General features: G+C 32.7%; 1 protein-coding gene across 3 annotated transcripts in view; it reads left to right on the forward strand.

The window, feature by feature from the left end:
- Window positions 1–10,687, forward strand: part of nsfb (N-ethylmaleimide-sensitive factor b) — a 51,863-nt gene extending 41,176 nt beyond the window's left edge. For 2 of the 3 annotated variants that reach the window (XM_056469468.1, XM_056469470.1), the window contains 4 exons: window positions 2,690–2,803; window positions 7,741–7,796; window positions 7,889–7,963; window positions 9,559–10,687. In XM_056469468.1, coding sequence (XP_056325443.1) covers window positions 2,690–2,803; window positions 7,741–7,796; window positions 7,889–7,919 — 201 coding nt within the window. In that variant the 3' untranslated portion in view covers window positions 7,920–7,963; window positions 9,559–10,687. The remainder of the gene's footprint in view (window positions 1–2,689; window positions 2,804–7,740; window positions 7,797–7,888; window positions 7,964–9,558) is intronic. The other variant, XM_056469469.1, reaches the window with a different exon arrangement.
- Window positions 10,688–14,587: the final 3,900 nt, after the last annotated feature.

Raw genomic sequence — 14,587 nt, forward strand, 5'->3', positions numbered from 1 at the left:
CATAGGTAAAACAGAAGCGATTTTATTTGCTTCAAGAGTGAAATTAAAGAAAGATGACTTGTTTGTGGTTAGGATTATTTATTTGATCATTGAGTCAAAAAAGGTAAATTATTTGGGACATTTAATTGATAATAAATTATTAGGAAATGCTACAACAAAGGTTTTTACTAGGATATGTGAAAAAATTAGGTTCTTAGCAAGGCAAGCTGGTCTGTTGGATGTTCATTCTTTAAAATTATTGGCAGGATCTATGATTCACCCCCATTTTGATTACGCTACCTCATTTTGGTATAGTAGCTGCTTAGAGTATGAAGGAAAAATTGCAAAAGGCACAAAATAAATTAGTACAAATAATTTAAAAAATTCATCATTTGCACAGTTTTTTTTTAAGAATTAGGTATGTTAACTGTTAATAAAAGAGTGTGCTTTTAAAAAATGTTTAATAATGTGGTTCCTAGTTATTAGGTGAACTATTTTCAATTGGTGAGGCAACAGCATTCATATAGTACTAGAGGTTGGGATTTTAATATTTGTTTATTTAACAAATTACCAAGTTCAATAAAGGAAATAAAAGACTCAGAAGATGGTTGTTTGATGAGGATAGTTCATACCTGTCGACCCTCTCGTTTTTCCCAGGATTCTCCCGTATTTTACAGTTCTATCCCGCTATCATCCCGTAAAAGTATTTTCCCATATTTCTCCCGTATTTTCAGTTATTCACTGAAGTGTGGCAAATAAACATTAAAGAGCCAATCCTCCCTATACGCAACCCATACCGCCGAACCACCAGGGGCCGCCCCTTGCTTTTAAATGTGAATCTATTCTGTGCTTTCGCTTTGTTTAAGCATGAAAACACTTTGAAATAAATATAAAAAACGCAGGATTCCATTTCCTTTTCATTACAGGTGCCGTCTCCTCTTCATATGCAATCCTCAAAACAGTCATATAGCAGTGCATGACTGTCAGCTGACGCGCTCCATAGTGATAAATAGATGCTGTTTCCAAATGGGTTCTGTACACGTGATTTGAAGAGGAGTGAAAGTCTGGGTTTTGGGTGTGTGTTTGAACAGACATATACACATATTTAATAATAATAATATCTAAAGATGTCGATCTTGGTGGGTATTTTCAAACACAACTAATTTTGTCCTAAATGAGCATAAAAAGTTAGGAAAGCAATCGAAAGCTTTCATTATAACGTTAGATCTGTGCATTTTTAAAGTGACACCTGTTATTTAATGTAATGAAAATAAAAAAAATCGAAATAAATAAGATTCATTCGTTGCTCTTTAATCAGAATGTGTAAGTTATACAGTGAAGAAACGGCTAATGAGATTTGATGGCTTGATTCTGTTTCATTATAATAGCTATTAACTTTTTTGCTAATAATATTTGCTGCTAATGTATACTATTTAATTTTTATTTCGTAAATAATAATAATAAAATATATCACTGACCATTTAACTGTTTATTTACAATGAAACGGCTCCAAATGAACATATTTAGTAATTTGGGTATTTTTTTAAGTGGTGGGGGATATGCCCACCTTATTATGGTGGGATAAAAGAATTTTATCACATCCCAATGTTGGCAGGTATGGGATAGTTAGTTTGCATGGTGGATGATGATGTTTTTTTGTATGTCATTGTATTGTGATTTTAAAATGTTGAGGTACCGTTTGTCTTATGTAACTGTATTTTGCAGCCATACATTTTTTTTACAGCGAGGACCACAATGGAATCAAGCCCAGGGCTTTATTGTGTTTTTATCCTAGACTGTTTTATTTCAAAATGTATGGGATACTTGTATTTTTGTACAGTTTGTCTAAAATCTGTCATAAAATTCAATTCAAATTCAATTCAAAGCTACAGGAATAGAAGCTTAGGAACCAATTACCACACAGTTTGTTTACCACAAAATACATCAACGAACTAGAAACCTAGCTGGTTGGTCATTACGGTATAACGTTATACAGAATATTACTCTTACAATGTTGTGTACGTGTGACTACACCTTATATCATGCGTCATACGTCGTATGCATTAGTAGTGCGTAACATAAATTTGCTGCTGCCTGAGATCAGTGATTTGAGTTTATAATTTGAAATGTTGAAATATTTTGTTACAAAAACACGTCAATCCGCTTCATAAGACATCCGTTAACCCCCTGGACCACATATGGGGTCATTTGAAGCTTTTGGGAGCTTGAAAATAAAAGCCACTATCCAACAGCGTGGACGAGCCAGGTTACAATGTAAAATAACACTGTGAAAATACTGGGTTTCACACAATTCCTTCATGTTGTTCCAACACAATTCAATTGAGTTAGCTTAATTGTTTTTACAAATTTAAATGGATTAAACGTAAAGCAATTAAGTTGTAAAAAACCTCAAGAATTATGTTGATTCAGCTCATTTTAAATAAGTAGATTGAACAAGCAGAGTTTTTTTCTTTGAGTGTACTCCGACTGTGTTCGTCAGACAGAAAAAAGTATTATATACAAAGGATGGTTTGAGAGTGAGTAAATTATGGAGTAATTGTCATTTTTTGGTGCAGTATTTCTTTAAAGGAATTGTTTACTCAGTTCTGTTAGTTTTTTTGTTGTGCTGATTTTTATTGTTAGGTCATTTTGTTTTTGATTGTCTCTCTGCAACCGTAACTGATGTTTTCTCCTCTTGTGTGAATTTCAGCTTCTCGGAGGCTTTCAGGAAGAAGAGCGAGCGATTATTGGCAAACAGGTGAAAGGACAGAGCGTGTGGCTGGGCATTAAAAAGCTGCAAATGCTGATTGAGATGTCACTGCAGGTGAGACGCAGCAAGACCTTTTCACCCAGCAGGTTGTCTAGACGCCTCTCTGAGTCACCGCTTTCCTGCCAATAATCATCTGCGGTTTGAGTCACTGTCAAATGTAATCATTTTATGGCATCGTAATGAAAACAGGCCCTTCCAGATGTGCCTTCTCTGTCGACACACACAAGTAAACAGAGGCCCATAGTCCTCATCTGCATGTCATTTGGTGGATGTGGCCTGTTTCTGGAGCTGATTGAAACCTTTCACTTTTGCTGCCAAACAACTGACTGTTCTCAGAAATCATGCAATAATGGTAGCTGCTCATTGCTGTTATGTTACAGATCAATATTGAAATGAAATGCATCAATGGAACATAATGTTACTTAGTTTGGCAAATTTATAGTAATGAACAAAACTATTGAAACTATTGAATTACAAACAAAAGAGTCTTTTTTAATAAACATTTAGATTTTAGTTTTGCGTTTTAATTGACATTTTAGTACTTTTGCTATTTTTATTAGCTTTAGGTTAAATTAAATCAAACTACCTTCTTGCTGTGACAGTGCTAACCACTGAACCACTGTGCCTTCCCCTGAAAAAAACGTGACACTGAAAATTTGAATAAAAGATGGAATAAAGAGGAAAAAATTTAATTTAATATATGTAAAAAACAATGACACTGTAATAATATTTCAAGTATTATCATTTCCTTCAAAAGCTTTTCCATCTTATCCATCCCCAATATACATTTACTTTTTACTTCAACTGTATACATGTATATTTTTTATTGCACTGATGTCAGATTTATTAAAACCCCCTGAATTATTAGCCCCCCTGTTTATTTTTTTCCCCATTTTCTGTTTAACATAGAGAGAAGATTTTTTCATAATAGAACATAATAGTTTTAATAACTCATTTCTCATAACTGATTTATTTTATCTTTGCCATGTTGACAGTACATAATATTTGACTAGATATTTTTCAAGACACTTCTGTACAGCTTAACGTGACATTTAAAGGGTTAACGAGGTTAATTAGGTTAACTAGGCAGGTTAGGGTAATTAGGCAAGTTATTGTATAATGATGTTTGTTCTGTAGACTATCGGGAAAAAAATTGCTTAAAGGGGCTAATAATTTTGACCTGAAATTATTTTTAAAAAAATGAAAAACTGCTTTTATTCTAGCTGAAATAAAACAAATAAGTCTTTCTCCAGAAGAAAAAAATATATATCAGCCATACTGTGATGTTAAAAAAAATATATATATATTCATATATATAATTATTATTTATATATATATATATATATATATGTTTGTTTTTTTTGTCTGACATTTTCATGATTCGATTAATCCCATCAGAAAAACGCTGCTCCTTTATCAATTTTCTTTACATTTCTGTAAAAGATTTATTTAAAAAACATTCAAAAATTGATTTCCTTTAGTGTTTGTGATGTTGTGATTCCTCTTTCTGGTTAGACCTCTTTATTGAAGACATTTCTCAAATCCCTGTGGAAATTAAGTAATGGGGAAAAATACGGCCACTGAGAAACTGGCCAGTCACTGTTGTGCTCGATTATGCCAGCTTTGGCTCTGCTGAAAACCAGCATTTCAGAAAATGTCCTGGGTTCATTTTTGGCCTTATTTGCGAGCATTAGTTGCAGATTAGTGCTGGTCTAGTTGAATGTGTGCTGTATCGCTGTTTGTTAGTGTTGTCTGCTGTAATTGGAGTTGCAGTGGTGTTTGTGTAATTGGTGTGGTATGCAGTAATGTGGAATGAGTCTGAGTTTGCCGGGACTTGCTGCACACAGACGCACTGCGCTTTCCTCCCTTCGCCTCTATTCTTTCTGTAATTTCCACTTCTCCAGCAGCCCGAGGCAATTGAAAAGCAAAGTTATTGCATAGACCTTAGTTCATTTTCCTCCTTGGTGCCTTCTCTCTCCTCCAGAGCTTTCTTTTTCTGTCCTTGAAGCACATTTGTGTCTAAAGGAAAATTAGAAATTCAAGCACTGTCAGAGATAGCAGGCCCAAAATGAACTTTTTGTAGATTTCCTAAAATATTAAATTTCGGCATAAAGGAAGTGTGTATTTTTATTTTGTTTTATTTTGCTTTATTTTATATATTTTATTAGAGCATGAGGAAATCAGCGGTGCAAAACATTTTATCTGATTTATTTTTTTTAGATTATCTTATTTTATTAAAATTAATTAATTTATATTTCATGTACAGTGCTCAGCATAAATTAGTACACCCCATTTTAAAAAATGAATGTTTTTATCCATTTCTCAGTCAATATGGGTAATATATAGGTGCATTTGGACAAAGCTGATTTATTAAACAGATATATTTATTAAAATAATATTTTAGTCACAGAACATGTATAGAAATGGAAATATAATACAATTAAATTCAAGCAAAATATTGAAAAAAAAATTACAAACTACAACATTTTAACAAAATTGTATATATTTTTTGTTTCTCTTGGTTTTTTGCTATTTTTGAACATTTTTATTTGATATTTTTCTCTAACATATAAATTTGGGCTACTAATTTGTTAACCATTATTGTATATTTGGCTTTAGTACTGACTAAACTAATGTATGTGCACCAATATAATATTGTAAAGCATCCTATAGAAAATCTTAATTTAAATGAGAGATTTGAGGGGGGTGTACACATATATTCTGAGCACTGTATTTAATCTATCACTACAGTTAAATTAAACCTATCAGAGAAAGCAGCTTGTTTTTATTTAGTTTTAATTCAGTGTATGGATTCTCATTGCATTGATTTGTGTTTTATTGATTTTATTGTATTGATTCGCTGAACGTCATGATTAAGATTAAACTGCCAGTAAAAGCAAATCCTTAATTATTAAAAAAAAACATTTTATTGTTATTACAGGATAAGAAAATCACAATTATTTGTATTAATTTCCTTTAGTTCTATTTGTTTCTGTATATTTCATAAGGAAGTCAGCAGTACAAAAAATGTAATTAATTAAAATATATTTTTTTAATAATTGTATTATTTGGGCAACACGCTGGCTCAGTGGGTAGCATTGTCGCCTCACAGCAAGAAGGTCGCTGGTTTGAGCCCCGGCTGGTTTGCATGTTCTCCTCGTGTTCACATGGGTTTCCTCAAGGTGCTCTGGTTTCCCCCACAGTTCAAAGACATTTGGCACAGGTGAATTGAATATGCTAAATTGGCTGTTGTATATGTGTGAATGTGAGATTGTATGGGTGTTTCCTTGTGCTGGGTTGCAGCTGGAAAGGCATCCCCTGCGTAAAAACATATGCTGGATAAGTTGGCGGTTCATTCCGCTGTGGCGGCTCCTGATGAATAAAGGGACTAAGCCGAAAAGAAAATGAATGAATGAAGGAATTTTATTATTTATTAATTTATTTACATTTTATTCTTTTATTCTATTCCTACAATGCAGTTAAATTTAAGATTAATTAATAAAATTTTATGTAATTTTATTATTTACGTTTCTTTAATCTATCCCTACATTTAAATTAGACCTGTCAGAGAAAAGAGCTTCTTTTTGTTTTATTTAGTTTTATTTTATTGTATTGATTCACATTGTATTGATTTGTTTTGTATTGATTTTTATCGTATTGATTCGCTGAACAGATAATTTCAAGATTAAAATGAGATAAAATTTTGTTTTATTTAAATTTATTGACTCGCATTCATACATCTTTTAAGAGTGATATGGCTGTGGTTTGATATGGCTGTGGTTTGATATAGCTGCAGCCCAAGACCAGTAACTCACTGAAGCTAAGCAAGCCTGAGGTTGGTCAGTAACTGGATGGGTGACCACATGGGAAAACTTGGTTGTTGTTGGAAGTGGTGTTAGTGAGTCCAGCAGGGGGCGCTCAACCTGCGGTCTGTGTGAGACCTAATGCCCCAGTAAAAGTGAAGGGGACACCATACTGTCATTGAGCGCCGTCTTTCGAATGAGACATGAAACAGAGGTCCTAACTCTCTATGGTCATTTAAAATCCCATGGCAGTTCTCGTAAAGAACACGATTTGTAACCACTGTGTCGTGGCCAAATTCCACCCATCGGCCCTTACCCATGGCCTCACAATCATCCCCATCCACTGAATTGGCGGTATCACTGTCTCTCCACTCCACCTATAGCTGATGTGTGGTGAGCGCATTGGCGCCATTGTCCTGTGCTGGGTGTGCAGAGACCCTCCCTCATGATTATGAAGCGCTTTGCGTGTATGGCCATACACGATAAACGCGCTATATAAAAACACATTACGTTACATTTTTACTAAAATTAGATTCAAAATATTTAGTTATTTCATTTTATTGATTTGCATTCATATATCTTTACTTTTTGGTCAATTCTACCATTTTAGTTCATTATCATTAAGATTAAACCTGTCAGAAAAAGCTTACTTATACATTAAAACTCCTTTATTATACATTTGTATACATTTAAACATTCATTTTCAAACATCTTATATTACTTTTCTTATCTCTTTAACATATAGATTTAATCAATATTTTGTTTTAGTCAGAAAAAGCAACAGCTTAAGTGTTTATCTCCTTAGACATTTCATTAGAGCAAATCAGTAGTTATTCTGATTGGCTGTCACTGAACGAAACTGTCAAGCGAGTGTATTAGGAGCAAATATGGCTTGTAGTCGATCAGTCACTCTTGCTGTCCAGGGTGAACAGGTACACTAGTCTGCTGGATTTATCACTAGTCTTGTCACTTCCCCGTTTGCTGCGGCCCCTTCACATCTTCTCACAGACACACTCAGGGCCCCTCTGAACCCTCCAGGCTTTACATGCTGACAAGGTTTTTGTCTCTTCAATGTCTCAGAACGTTCCAGAAGATGAGGAATGTACAGGAGTGTAACCCAAAAAAAGAGAGTCTTTTTCGGTTCCCCTTTCACTTTTTAATCATTGTTTTCTCTCTTTTTTCTTTCAGATGCCCCTGGAATACAGAGTTCAGAAGTTCTTGGCACTGCTGAAGGAAGAAGGAGCGTAAGTCCATTTTACGGTTGGCTTCAAATGGATTTTTCCTGCTTTATCATATTGTTTTTTTTCATTAACGTGTGGTTTATGTTGTTCTCCAGGCTTGGCTCTGATAAACATGTGGCTTTTTAGACCTGGGGTGCAGAAGAGTAGCCTCTCAAACCAAGGCTATTTTGGTAGGATTGAAATGAAGTTACTTTTTACTCATTTGTCTTTCCCTACTTCAGTGCATAATTTACAGGTTCTTATACTATTATCAGGACTAAAAACACAATCGCACAGCAGTGTTGGTGTATTCTGCACGTGTAATGTGACATTTGAAGCATATTTGTGGCTTTTGTTTTCTGTTTACCTTTTGGTAAACGGCTGTTTAACTTATGATTAAAGTTGTTGCACATCCGCCAGTTCCTGCCTCTGAATGAGTGAGTTTGAGCTACTTCTACATTAAGGTAGCAGTCAGAAAAAAACAAAATACCCGCAAGAAAAACAGAGGAACATAAAAATCTTCTGCCAGCTAGAGTTTCGGGAGTGTTATTGCAGAGCACCTCAAACAGCACACAAAAGTATAAATGCACAACTACGCGCAAGGCTGGTGCTGTGGTTCATGCCGATCACATGACGCAGAAGTATAAATCAGCCTTAAGGTGCATAAGGTCTGTTTAAATCTTTTTTTTTTTAGATTAATTTGTATTGTGAAAATTGAGGGGCTTAAAGATAGCTCACTCACTCCTTCTTGCTAAACTAAACCTCTTTACCACAGTTGATATTTACTCAGTTAGTTAAAAATATTTTTTTGACTTGAGTATGATTATTTTGCATGTTTGTTTAAGAGTACATCACACTGGGTGTGTGTGTGTGTGTGTGTGTGTGTGTGTGTGTGTGTGTGTGTGTGTGTGTGTGTGTGAGAGAGAGTGATGGCACTGACACAAGTTTCGGAGCATCAGAGCTGAGCTCGTTAATATTCATGACCTTGCCAAATATGGTCAAAATGGAGCTTTTTATTGATTTCTTGGCTTATAAATGAGCATATAAAATCATTTCTGGAAAATGTTTGCACTTAACTACCATGTTTATGTACAGTTGAAGTCAGAATTATTCGCCCCCCTTTGATTTTTTTTTTTTCTTTTTTTTTTTATATTTCCCAAATGATGTTTAACAGAGCAAAAAAAAAATTTCACAGTATGTCTGATAATATTTTAGGAGAAAGTCTTATTTGTTTTATTTCTACTAGAATAATAAAAAAAAAAAAACATTTTAAGGTAAAAATTATTAGCCCCTTTAAGCTATGATTTTCTTTAATAGTCTACAGAACAAACTATTGTTATACAATAGCTTGCCTAATTACCCTAACCTGCTTAGTTAACTTAATTAACCTAGTTAAGCCTTTAAATGTCACTTTAAGCTGTATAGAAGTGTCTTGAAAAATATTATTTACTGTCATCATGGCAATGATAAAAGAAATCAGTTATTAGAGATGAGTTATTAAAAACTATTATGTTTAGAAATGTGTTGAAAAAAATCTTCTCTCCTTTTGGGGAAATTGGGGAAAAAATAAACAGGCGGTCTAATAATTCAGGGGGGCTAATAATTTTGACTTCAACTGTATATGTATTTCCAACAATTTTTAGCCACATACTTACAGTACCTGCTATGTAGATAAAATGTAATGTATTAAATAAATGCACTCTATGTTAACCATTAATGTTATTTTAATTTTCATTCATTAAAGATATATGGTTTACTGTTTGTGTTCTTATAATGTATTTTCCAGAAGCAGTTCAAGGAGTCAGGAAAACACTGGGTGCACTTGAGAGACTGAGAGAGAGAAAGAGCAAACGTCCATACAGAGTCTATCGCTATCCTTCACTTTCCTGAAGTATAGAGCACTGCATGTATACACGGCATCTACACCACAGTGCCCATGTTCAACACTAGCTCATCAGTTCTCCAGTACATGTGCACAAGCTCTTATATTTGTACAGTGCCTCAGATGTCTGATGACATCACAGATTGAATAGTACATGCATTTATATGAGAACCCATTAGGACATTTATACATATTAAATGTTATGTACATATAATAAGGTTTATTATATGGAAATTACTGACACAAAGCATTCCTGTCGTTGTTGCCTTACTTCCAAATCTGTCTTTACTGGGCAGAGAACATTTAGAAATGCCTAAATTCTCTGACTACTTTTTCCTCTTGTTTTTCTAGTTGTCTTAGATGGACTTATTATCTTAGAAACAGTTAGTGCCTGCCAAAAACAATTCTGAAATGCTCACTCCTGTGCCTTTGCATGCCAGTGTATTGTTGCAGTTTGTTTATTAGTTTTATTTTATTTTTTTAAGAAAGGGAACTATCTGTCCTCCTTATCCCACTCAGGACATTCCATGTCAGGAACATAGGAAAGGTCTTAGATGAACAGCCTGTCGTCTCAGTTTAATGGGTAACATTATGGCCTTAACAATTGTTAAAAAAGTGACCATTGACTTGCCGCTCCAAGTGCCAAGATAGTTCACACTAGTCTTGAATTCATTGTTATGTCTCTTAAAGGCATATTTTCTCCCCCCTCAGAATATTATGAGCTCATTATAGCTTTTACTGTCAAACCATGAAAGTAATAGCAATCGAACCACACTTAAATGTCTTGCTCTTTAAATCAACATGCAGAGTTTTGTGTTTGTTTTGGATGTTTTTTTGCACGTCAAAATTTAGTACTTGGAGTAGATTTCCTTACTGTAACACATTTGGTGTATAACTCGCTATAAATTATGTTTTCGTGGCAAGAAATGAATGAATGCAATAATTGAAGTATAAATATTGTCTTAAATCATTGCGCAATTAAAATGCGGTTTTAAGATTGCAATAAATGACTGGTGTTTTTGCTTTCTGATAATTTGATGTTTTTTCCAAAACTTTGATCGCTACATAAGATGTTTCAGTTAGCTACCATTACACAGACACTGGTTCAGATTGAGAACTATGTTTGGACACAATTTATTTTGATCGTCTCCTTTTAGATGTTTTGATATGTTGACTATATAAGTATATTTTTAACTACATGTTATCTAACTCTTAGGCGTATTAGTAGATTAAGACAAGGCACAGTTCTAGGATTTCATGTTTTCTGACAAAATCTAATTAGCTGCAGTTCAATTTTATTATTAAATCTGTTCATTTATAAAATAGTGGAATATAATTAATATGTAATGAGACACCGGATGATAACCGGTTTTAAAGGTTTACTGCGGTTTGGAAAAGTCAAGGTTTTAAAACCGCTAAATTTTTCTGTTATTCCGTTCCTGAGATATATGAAAGTTTATGTTTTTTTTTTCATGTTTTTTTTAAAGGTGTTGAAAAAAAACAGTGATTTATTTTACTTATTTAGCCGGACATGTTTACTGCTCCAAAATATTGTATTTTGAAATATAATATATAAGTAAATATGAAATGTATTTTGTTAAATGAGGGAAAAAGTTTTGTTACCCAGTCATTTAAAAAGAATTGAAGCAGTAATCACAATACCGTGATACTGTGAAACCAGGATATTTTTAACCAAGGTTATCAAACCATCAGAAACTTATACCGGCCCATGCTTATATGCAATGCTGTAAGATATAATTGTAAATATATAATATACAAATTTATATTATTTAATTTAAGTTTTTTTAAATCTAATTTTCAGTTAATGATCAGTTAAGAACTCGCTTATAAAAACTCACTAAATTAATCAGTGAAACACATCTCAGTACTTTTATTTGATTGTTTGTGATTATAATATTTGTAAAAAAGTATAAACATATGCAAGTTTTGATAATTTAGCATAATTAAGATTGCGTAGGTGTGTAAAGCAAGATCATCATTTTTATTTTATTGGAAAAAAAAATCTAATTCTAATTCTTTAAAATATATTTTGATAGTTTAAAAGTTCATAGTTTTAGGAATGAAAGACAGGGTTACTATAGCCACCATAAATAGGTTTTTAGAACTGTCCCTGAGTTAAGGGTTAGTAGAACAAGTTAAAGTACTTTCGATGTTTTAGTCTAGAGAGCTGCAGTTTACACCTGCTAATCTGGTGAATTTTGGTTGGTTAGATCAGTGGTTCCCAAACAGTTTCTCAAGAGATTCTTGTTTTAACATTCAAAATCTTTAACGGCTCCTCAACCCATAATAATCTAGCAGACAAGAATGCCTTTTATTAATTGCAACAATTGCAGAAAGATTCAAATAATATCATTAACAATGATGGTGGGATTTTAAATAAGGTTGGTTGGTTTGTAAGTTGCTAGACTAATAAACATTATCCACAGAGATTTACCATGTCCAAAATGTATTACAATGTACACTATATATATATATATATATATATATATATATATATATATATATATATATATATATATATATATATATATATATATATATATATATATATATATATATATATATATATATATATATATATATATATGTATGTGTGTATATATATATATATATATATATATATATATATATATATATATATATATATATATATATATGTGTGTATATATGTGTGTGTGTATATATATTTTTTTAACATTTGCAATAGATGCGTATAAACTCTGTTCAACTTTCAAATGAAAAGCAGAAATTCTGGAAGATTCTGGAAAGTAATTACCTCAGGTTTACATACACTTTTACTAAGCTTTTCACTCATCACAGCACACATGCTGCTGCTGATGTGACAATAAAAGTGATTTGATTTAATGATGAATAAAATGGTCAAATTAACTGTCAATAGTTAGTTTTATCATCGGGATGTTATCTGTTTATTTTATACTTGAAACTAGAGTGACCCCTCATAAATCTTTGACGACCCCTAGTAGGGGTCATGACCCCCAGGTTGGGAGCTATTAGATTATATCACAAGTAGACGTCTTGTCTGCTTGAATGCATTTTTGATTATTTCTTAGAGTGGATAAAAGTGGACAAGCTCACAGTCTTTTTGCACTAATATTTAGCATTGTTCATTTTTAAATGGATTGATGGAAATGCATCCTAAAACGAGACCTAATATACATTTGTGTGGATTGATTCACACATGGATGATGTCAAATACAGGTTTAAACAGGGTCTGGAATGTTTTGAGCTTGACAGCTTTCGGCCACCTCCAGAGGTAGTCACAAATGCGTTCGATAATATTGTATCCAATGCAAATGCTCAAATGGTTGAACGATTTCAAACAGTCTCAAAAGAACATCAGCATTATTGAACAATCAGCATATTGAGATCACAGCTAGTCCTATTTTTTTAGCTAAGTTCTAGTTGAAGACAAAATTTTTAACTCTTTTAAACAGCCCTCTAGTGAAATTAGAGTTCTTTTTCAAAAATAAAAGTGTGTTAAATTATATTTTCCTATGAAGAAAGTCATATTTCTTTTAGTTTGGGCGATTTATTTAATATTTTTTTAACTGCTAAGATAAGTTAACCTAACTTCCCTAATTGCCTAACATGTTACTTAATTAACATAATTGAATACCAGTATCTTGCAAAATAGTATAATATTATGTACTGTCATCATGACAAAGACAGAATAATTTTTTAGTAATTAGTTATTGTTTTCTATAAAATTAAACTATATATATATATATATATATATATATATATATATATATATATATATATATATATATATATATATATATATTTTTTTTTTTTTTTTATTATTTATTTATATATATTTATTTATTTATATATATATATATATAAATATATATATATATATATATTTATATATATATGTAATATATATGTGTACGTGTACTGTGTCATGTTTTACTCTGTCATTTAGTAGAGCTACTGTATAAGGCCTGCAAACCTACCGGATGATGTCATCGCTGGAATGACAGAGTAGATGCAGACATGCAGCTCAGATGATTGTCATCAGGTAGGCTGAACCCTTTATTTAGCTGCGTGCCAATGTCAAGCAGTATTTTTAGTTTCATGCCACCATGGAGAAAAGAAATCTGTTGTGAAAAGTGTTTCCCACATTGCATAATACATCAAGAGACGACTTGTATTAAAAAGCAAAATCAAGAGACGGTTTTGTTCTTCAAATATATAATCTTAGTTCAGTCATACAGATATATACATTGTGTAATAAATAATATTTATAAAAACATAACATTTTCAGATTATAAAATAAAAAGGGAATTATGAACTTTTAAAGGCTTTGTACAAAACTTTGGATATAGCGGAAGGAGAAATGGAAAAGTGAGTGGAGATGTGAGATGTGAGCGAGGGCTCCTCAGGAATCGGGGTGGATGTGAACTAGTGCTGCGTGGTTAAACGTAATTAATGGGAAGCATACGGGACTGTCAGAACATGTCATATGGAAACCTCCGCTAGTCTGTTGCAGCTTTGTGAAGCCAGTCTTTCTTCCATTTATCACACAGCAAAACACTTACATGCCAATTTGTAATTGTTTTATGTCCTATGTTCATATAATCTTTTTCACACGATTTGCTTACACAAAAGGTTAGTTCACTCAAAAATGCAAATTCCTTTATAAATTACCCTCAAGTCGACCAAATTCCCTTAAACCTTTGTTCTCCTTTCGAACACAAATGAATATATTTTAGATTAATTCCGGCTGATTCTGTCAAGACAAAGCATCCCTAGACATTCAAAGTCTAGAAAAGGAACCAAAAAGGGGTCTTCAGTGGTTCAACTGTAATCGTAACGAAGCTCCACAAACACATTTGTGCACCAAAAGAACTGTAAAAACTTATAAACTCAAATTTATAAACATGGC

Source organism: Danio aesculapii, chromosome 12 (genome assembly GCF_903798145.1).
Source record: "Danio aesculapii chromosome 12, fDanAes4.1, whole genome shotgun sequence".
NCBI lineage: Eukaryota > Metazoa > Chordata > Actinopteri > Cypriniformes > Danionidae > Danio > Danio aesculapii.